The sequence below is a fragment of the Sinocyclocheilus anshuiensis genome, unplaced genomic scaffold (assembly GCF_001515605.1).
Source record: "Sinocyclocheilus anshuiensis isolate Anshui unplaced genomic scaffold, SAMN03320099.WGS_v1.1 scaffold1849, whole genome shotgun sequence".
NCBI classification, from domain to species: Eukaryota; Metazoa; Chordata; class Actinopteri; order Cypriniformes; family Cyprinidae; genus Sinocyclocheilus; species Sinocyclocheilus anshuiensis.
The window spans coordinates 279,459-288,610 of NW_015541038.1; the positions used below are offsets into that span (position 1 = coordinate 279,459).

At 39.3% G+C, this 9,152-nt stretch overlaps 1 protein-coding gene across 1 annotated transcript in view; it reads left to right on the forward strand.

The window, feature by feature from the left end:
• Nucleotides 1-5,822: 5,822 nt before the first annotated feature.
• atad3 (ATPase family AAA domain containing 3) overlaps nt 5,823-9,152 on the forward strand; it is a 12,650-nt gene continuing 9,320 nt past the window's right edge. Inside the window, exons 1-6 of the mRNA XM_016488936.1 lie at nt 5,823-6,064; nt 6,170-6,246; nt 6,903-7,004; nt 8,569-8,628; nt 8,697-8,766; nt 8,850-9,015. Of these exons, the coding sequence (XP_016344422.1) occupies nt 5,881-6,064; nt 6,170-6,246; nt 6,903-7,004; nt 8,569-8,628; nt 8,697-8,766; nt 8,850-9,015 (659 nt within the window). The 5' untranslated portion in view covers nt 5,823-5,880. The remainder of the gene's footprint in view (nt 6,065-6,169; nt 6,247-6,902; nt 7,005-8,568; nt 8,629-8,696; nt 8,767-8,849; nt 9,016-9,152) is intronic.

Below are 9,152 nucleotides of genomic sequence, written 5' to 3' on the forward strand. Positions count from 1 at the left end.
TTGATTCTGGGCTGAACCGCGGACGCCGTCTGAGCCAACCGCACCGCCTGACCAATCAGAACACAGACGCTGACCTCTAGTGCTCACAGACGGAACTACACCCTGACAGTGAATAAACCACACTACATACAACACACTCCACACTAATGAAATATTGCGTATGATAGCTGAAATATGAGATGTCACATCCCAGAGAGCCCTGGTAAAGATCTGGAAAGCATCTGCTGTGTACGAACATCTGACAGACGTCTCTAAGATGTTAGTTTTACATCATAAACATCTTCTAAAGTCTATTTGACATCTGATAGAAAGCGTCCTGTAGATGTATCGCAGACGAGCAAACACTAAACAACACTCTTACAGACTCTGAGAGTCAAATCATCACTGAACAATACAAAAACAGCAGCTTGTCATTTCACACGCTCATCATAAACCACGATCTCGTCTGGACTTGGGTTTCTGTCCGTCAGCCGCTATTGATCACCAGATGTGATCGATCAGCACCGGTTCTCACCGTGACCGCGGGGCGGCTGAAGGAGCAACACACCGCGGCTATGATCGCGTCGAGCTCACCCCTCTCTCCTCCAACAGCCCACAATGCACCGCGAAAAAACGCGCAGCTGCCTGTTGAGGCGGATAAAGACCACGAATGATGTGCACTAGGTAGGGAGCTGCGCTAGGTTTTGAAACGCAGCCCGTGATTATTGATCGCATTATTAGATTAGTGTTTTTCTTAGTCATAAAGTACATTTAATCATGAATAACAATTAACAAATGATATAAAAGCATTATATATCGTACTTTTATTTTGTCCCTCTCGCATGACCCGGATGTGACGTCACGTCTCCGCACGAGCGATTGAGGTTACTCTGATCGATCGTCACGTGCTGCGTCTCAATGTGCCTACTTATACTACGCCCTTACAGTATGTACTCTTCTTGTGAAGAAAAAGTACACACTTCTGAGTGTGCAGTAGAAGAGTAGGCAAGCTTTGGGACATACTATGACGTCACACAACTGCGTCTTTAACAGACGCAAAAGTGTAACTAGTAACGAGTAAAAAATTACATTTTTGGAGTAACGAGTCCAACACGGTTAATAACAAAAAACCCAAAAGTTATATTTTTGGCTACTGTAAAGGCCCTTTCACACCAAAAATGAAACGAATAATCTTCAGGCTGAAGGAAACGCCTCTGATTTCTCTCGTCAGTCGATACATGGAAACAAAGCAACTTCTTTGGTCCGTGTAAATCCGTGTATCATTCGATCATTCGTTTTTTTATTTAATATTGAAAGTAGAAAAATTAGAAAAAGTTTATGGCTTCAATATTTGATTCGCACGTGTGGGTGGTGCTGACACGCCCCTTTCATCTGATTGGTCGAATCGCTCCGCCTTCAGTACGGCCTTTTCATTCTTTCAGGCAGAATAAGAGTCAGTACGAGTGCGGCACTATAATGTCTGAAACCCTTCCTGCAAATTACAACGCTTTTATGCTACCCTAGCCAAACAAAATACAACACAATCTTTTCAGTGAACAAACATCAACTATATATATATATGCAAATTTGTGTGTATAATTTAAAATGGGAGGGGCTAAAACTGTTAATGTGGCTTAATAGATTGATGCCTTTTTTTAGTCAACATAGCATGTAATGTGGCTAAATCATATAATTTATCTAAAGGTGGCCAAATTGTTTCCTATGACTGTGTGTGTACACTTTAAAATTACTGTTTTAATTTTCTAGTGAAGTATTACATTTTGCAAATTATTACATCAAGGTCACAAGTAATGTAAGAGTGTAATTTTTATACAAATTTAATTGAGTATGTTTTATATTTTAAGTTTGTCACTAAAGGCTTATCACAGCATTGGAGCCATTGATAAAAATACAGGATACAATGTGATGGCCACACGCTTTCATCAGAGACTAGCATTTAAAAACTGGAACCTGCTCCATTTACTGAATATTTGAAGTTTTTTTTTTTTTGGGATATCAGAAAAGTATCTTTTTTGATACCCGAGTACACAAAGTGTCTAAAATGACCCTCCCTACAAACAAAAAGCAAGTAAGAACAGAAGTCTACATATAACTTTTTTTTTTTACTTCTATTTTCTTTTAAGATTTGTCACATTCACTTCAATTGCGTTATTGTAACCCCAATTTTTTCAAGAAATGTTTTGAAGTAAGGAGGGATAAGTGAAAATTATTTATGTGGTAATATAAACGCAGAGATGCTGATCCCTCTGTTCTTCAGAACCTCAAATCGCAAATCGAGGAGCTGTTGGAGGCCTCTCATGGCTTGGAAAATGTTTCCAGACAGATTCAGGAGATTGTTTCCAATACACAGGGAGCAGCACATAGGGCAAACCTAGTGACAATCTTAAAGAAAACATGCATGTGTCTTACCTGCAGAGGTACGCACACAAAAAAACTGCATCTTTAAATAGCCTAACCAAAACACAGTAAACTATAAGGAACAAATATGCTGCTAAAACAGTAACATGGGTATTGCTAATGTTCAGTCTATTCAATGCTACATTCAGTGCAAGTGTGTGGCCCCTATTCTACATTTGACTTGCTGTTTTCCAAAACATAACCCCCCCCAGCTATCATTGAAGAACCTGTATTCACCTCGTGCTGCAGGAGTGTGGTGAGGTGCAAGGTCTGTATTGACCAGTGGATGGAGACCTCAAGGCAGTGCCCTAAATGCAGATCTGAAGATTTTGTCATCACAGAAGTTGCAGGCCTATCCAATGTTCTTGAACCCACTAAGAGTTTTGTGTAACAGTATGCAGTTTCCCACTTCCTGCAGTAACATCTAATGTTCTAATGTTCTTGAAGCCACTAAGAGTTTTGTGTAATTCTATGTAGAATAGTTTGCATTTTTTTCCACTTCCTGCAGTAAAATAAAAAGAGACGGAACTATTTGCACTGTATTTATCAATGGGACAATATTCATACAATACTAATAGGCTACCTAGAAATAATCTGTCAGCATACTGTAACTCGCATTAAAGGGGTCACTTGCAAGTCGCAGCAGCACGAATTATGTGCCCAGCAAAATCTGATTAAAATATTATGCGTAATTAACAGTGAGTGGTGGTTTCAGACATTATAGTGCCGCACTCGTACTGACTCTTATTCTGCCTGAAAGAATGAAAAGGCCGTACTGAAGGCGGAGCGATTCGACCAATCAGATGAAAGGAGCGTTTCAGCGCCGCCCACACGTGCGAATGAAATATTGAAGCCATAAACCGATTTTTAAACCCCAAACGAAAAATGAGAAATCGAGCCAAAATCTCATTTTCCGTTTGTTAAACTAAACGGAAAAACGAATAAACGAGCCGTTTTTCCATTTCTCGTTATTGCATTCCAAATAGGAGATGAAATCCTGCAGTAAAATTTGTTCAGTTAGTAAGGTTCAAGCAGGGTATGTGCAAATGTGATAGTTTTCTAAAACATTGCAGTTTTGTTTGCATGTTTTGTGAAGATTGAATAAAGTTTTTACAGATTACATTTTCCATTGTACTTACTGACGTACACCTCTGCATGCAGACACCCAACTGTGCAAATTCATTTATAGATTTATAATACTTATAGATATTTTACATAAAACCCAGTCCTGAACCTGAAGAACCATGTTCTGCGGAGTCCAGCTCCAGCCAGTTCCAACACACTTGCTTGGACATTGCTACTGATCCTGAAGACCTTGCTTAGCTTAGGTGTGTTTATTTGGGGTAGCTAAACTTCGCAGGACACTGGCCCTCCAGGAGCAGGACTGAGAGCCCTGACATTAGCTCTTTGCATTCATTGCATGTGATTTATCAACACCTAGTACATCTTAAAATATAGAACTCATGAAAAATAAAAGTTCCAGACGGACAAACATTAAATGCATAAACCAGTGTGAATAAACAATATCTTAAAAGAAACTTGGAGATGGTTTGAAGAAGCCAGAATGGGAAGTTTTAAGTAGTTGGACAGCTTGAAGTGTGAAGCTTGTTCTTGTACACAGATATGGCATATTCATGGCAGTACACATGAAATTCATGTATTTATTTGTCATTTAAACTGATGTAAACAGGAAAAAAGTTTTGTAATCCTGTCGCCCCTCTAGTGGACATGAAGTATTCAGGCCTTCACTGCTCAGATAACGAAAGTCAATAGGATTTTTTGGGAAGGTAAGTCCGACCAGTTAGAAAAGATACAGCAACACGAGTCAGACGAGTCTGAAGGTCTGAGCTGAATTTGGTGAAACATTAAAGTTCTAGTCGGTGTCAATTACTCTCATAATAAATAATAATAATAATGTTTAAATATATGTAGGCTTTCTCAAGCCCAACAAAGAAGACTAAGAAGAGAAACATCAACCAATTTAGTATGTAATAAAACTAATACAATTCTAAGGCATGAAAAATAGGGATTTTATTTGCACTTAACCCTGTTATTTTTTGTCAGTATTAACAGTATTCACTGATTCTACCTTCTCTCTTTTCTATCTCGTTCTTTTCTTTTGAACTGAGTTGGCTACACATGCTTACATTCATAAATTTAAACTTTATTTCTAATTTATTTAATGAATTCAACTTTATTAATTTTCACAATGATTTATTCATGTTGTAATGTGTGACGTTACTTTACTACTAACGCAATGTCTCTTGCGTCACAGAGCTGCGCCTCCGCCAGCCAATCACAGCGCAGCTGATCATGTGACCTGCTGACCGTCTGTCTGTAAATAAGTCTGTTTGTGTGTGTTTATGAATATCATTAAAGCATTTTCCTGTTTAATGGCTGCTGTGTTCTATTTATAATCATAATCATGTCTTCATACAGTACAGAGCGATTCAAAGCAGCTTCACAGTAATAAACTGAACAATTACAGTGATATAAGATTCAGCAACCTAAAGATCATGTCTTTTTTATTATGATAGTTACTTATTGCACATTAAATTATTGTGGAAAATGATTAAAATATCTCCATATAAATGTAAATATGTGACTATTATCTAACGTTATGTAGCGATTAATAAATGCAATACAATTAAACATGAATATATGACTGAGATGAGATGTAAACGAGCTTTGGTCTAACGTTTTGAGGTGTTTTCATTTCTTCTAATACATTATTATATTTCACAGCTCGTGCAGATGATGTACTGTTATAAAAAATCTGTCAAATATTTAATCAGTTAAATAATTCATAGTAAAAGTTGCATTATCTCTCTGTAACCAGTGTTATTTTAGTATCAGTGGAATACTGTTATAGTTTTTTTATTTTATTTGTATATTTTCTGCTTTCATTTTAATTATAGTTAATTGTGTGTTTGTCATTTTTTGTTGTTTTAAATATGTTCATGGAGTTTTATTACTTTTTAATGTATTTTATTATATGTTATACGGTACCTTTCGGTTTTTCTAATATGAACTGTCAGATGAATAAACATTCATAATTATATTAATACAGACTGTGTGAATTAACTTCCTGGTAATGTTGTAAAATAACGCAATTTATCAAATTACAGCAAAACACTGTCTTACTATCATTTACATACAATTATAGCTTTTATTAATATGTTCATTTTTAATTCAGTTAAAGTTTCGATGATTTTGTTTTGTGTTTTTGTCATTTTTATTCGATTTTTTATTTTATTTTATTATTTAGTTTAGTACATCAGAATACAAATGAGAAACGTTGCCTTGGAAACTTCCGCACGTGACGCTACAATCTGACGCAAGAGCCGCGCTGACGCGTCGAGGGGCGTGGCCTCCCCCCTGCCCTTCTGAAGGACGAGCGCGTCAGCCAATCAGCGCAGCGCGGCGTGACACTCGTGCAGTGGAAGCGTGTGAGGCCGGTTCTTCAGCGTCTGTCAGCGGATCATGTCGTGGCTCTTCGGGCTCAATAAAGGCCAGAGCGGCGCTCCGGTTCCGCCCGCTCCTCCTCCTCCTCCGGCCGGCGGCTCCGGCTCCGGTTCGGGTGACAAACCCAAGGACAAATGGAGCAACTTCGACCCGACCGGGCTGGAGCGCGCGGCGCAGGCGGCCAAAGAGCTGGACCGATCGCGTGAGTAACGCGTCGTGACGCTTCATTCACTGTGTCGCGAGCGTATGAAGGGCATTAGGTCACAGGTCAGTGCTGTTTGATGATGCTTGACCCCTGTGACCGCAGGTCACGCCAAAGAGGCGCTGGATCTGGCGCGCATGCAGGAGCAGAGCGTGCAGCTGGAGCACCACAGCCGCGTCAAGGTACAGCACATCCGGGTCACTCATCCGCTGAACCACAGCTGCACTACACACTATTTACAGAAAACTATTCTGAATTGCGAGATGTATAAAGAACATCTGACATTTTTTAAAATATTTATTTTGATCATTAATAATAATAATTTTTTTCAGGACTCCATGAGAATGAATCAAATACTTTCATATTTATTTACATTTAGTCATTTAGCAGACACTTTGATCCAAATGAGGAAAATAGAAGCAATCATAAACAACAGAAGAGCATCAACATGTAAGTGCTGTATTCCATGTGCCATGGAATAAAAAAAAAAGAGGTAATTGTGACTTTATTTCACAAATCAGACTTTTTTTCTTTCAATTGCAAGGAAAAAGTCAGAATAGCGAGATAAAGTTGTGATGGCCTGTTTTATTGTTATATCCCGCAGTTGACACGGATGTCCAAAAAAAGAAGTAGAAAACCTTAATGCAAATGTTGAATGTTCAAAATAGCATTGTAGAATTATGATAGAATAGCCTACATAATGATTTAATTTGCAGCACCTTCATAAATTAATAAAAACTGCCACAGACACAACAGATTCCTATTGTTTATTCTTTTTTTCCTGGTTTAACTTTATGCAGAATAGCGACACTTTTCCACTGTGTTGCGTGTGTTTCAGGAGTACGAGGCGGCAGTGGAGCAGCTGAAGGGCGATCAGATCCGCATCCAGGCAGAGGAGCGCAGGAGGACTCTGAACGAGGAGACCAAACAGCACCAGGCGGTGAGCACATGATGATGGTGATGATTAGGGCTGCACGATAAATCGAAATGGAATCGAGATGGCGATTCGACAGAAGCTGCGATTGTAATGCGTATCTTTCAGTGAAGCACGGTTCTGTGATCAGTAGTAAATCTCCATCCAAAGGCCAGAGAAACTCCAAATACGCCTCGCAGAAGAAACCCAGAAAATGCCTATCTGCAGCTGAATAAACAGAAGATTCAACTGCTTTCATTGATTCAACGTGACTAATAAACACACGACTATGGCAAATTTATTTCAAACACTCGACTGACGTTATGAAGTGAGTTTGGACTAAAACCATGTTATTAAATGTGGTATTTTCACATGCTTTCAGATGGAGCAGCATTTACTACACAGAGCCGTAGTTCACTGAGAAGCTATGCAAATAGCTGTCATTATCGCGAACGATTTCTTCGATTTCATAATCGCGCAATAAAATCATCTGCGATTTTTTTTCGTAACTTGTCAGTGAGCTACGGCTCTGTGTAGTAAATGCTGCTCCATCTGAAAGCACGTGATGCTGATTTACTGCTGATTACAGAACCGGCTTTACTAACAAAATGCGCATGACAATCACATTCGATTAATCGTGCAGCCCTAGTGATAATGATGATGATGTTATGATGATGATGGGCGTGGTGGTGGTGATGATGGTGATGTGATGATGATGATGGTGGTGATGTGATGATGATGGAGATGTGATGATAATGATGATTGTGATGATGATGGTGATGATAATGATGTGATGTTATGATGGTGATGATGATTGTGATGATGTGATGTTACGATGGCGATGATGATTGTGATGATGATGGTGATGATGATGGTGGTGATGTGATGATGGTGGTGATGATGTGATGTTACGATGGCGATGATGATGGTGGTGATGATGATGGAGATGTGATGATAATGATGATTGTGATGATGATGGTGATGATAATGATGATGTGATGTTATGATGGTGATGATGATGGTGATGATGTGATGTTACGATGGCGATGATGATGATGGGGATGTGATGATGATGGAGATGTGATGATAATGATGATTGTGATGATGATGGTGATGATAATGATGATGTGATGTTACGATGGCGATGATGATGATGGGGATGTGATGATAATGATGATTGTGATGATGATGGTGATGATAGTGATGATGTGATGTTATGATGGCGATGATTATTGTGATGATGATGGTAATGTGATGATGATGGTGATGATATGATGGTGATGATCATGTGATGTTATGATGGTGATGATCATGTGATGTTATGATGGTGATGATCATGTGATGTTATGATGGTGATGATCATGTGATGTTATGATGGTGATGATCATGTGATGTTATGATGGTGATGATCATGTGATGTTATGATGGTGATGATCATGTGATGTTATGATGGTGATGATCATGTGATGTTATGATGGTGATGATCATGTGATGTTATGATGGTGATGATCATGTGATGTTATGATGGTGATGATCATGTGATGTTATGATGGTGATGTTATGATGATGGTGAAGATTGTTTCATCCACAGAGGGCGCAGTATCAGGACAAACTGGCGCGGCAGCGGTACGACGAGCAGCTCCGGCAGCAGGTGCGTTTCTGCAGATTCTCTGACTCCTGATTGACATGCGTCAGTCTAACGCCTCTGTTCTTCCACAGCAACTCCTGAACGAGGAGAACCTGCGCAAACAGGAAGAGTCCGTGCAGAAACAGGAAGCCATGAGGAGAGGTCAGGCCGACTGATGTCATTCTGAAGAAATCGCCGCTTGTGTTCTTCGTCATCTGAACGTGATTGCGTGTGTGTTTCCATAGCGACCGTTGAGCACGAGATGGAGCTGCGGCACAAGAACGAGATGTTGCGCGTGGAGGCGGAGTCTAAAGCTCGCGCGCGTGTGGAGCGAGAGAACGCTGACATCATCCGCGAACAGATCCGACTGAAGGCGGCCGAACACAGACAGACCGTTCTCGAGTCCATACGGTAATATTATTTACTTAATATATACTCAGACATTTACTTTTTTAAATTCAAACTTTTTATACATTTAATAATAATAATATGAAAAACCTTTTCTGAATTACATAAAAATGATTTTTTTTTTTTTTTTTTTTGGTTAA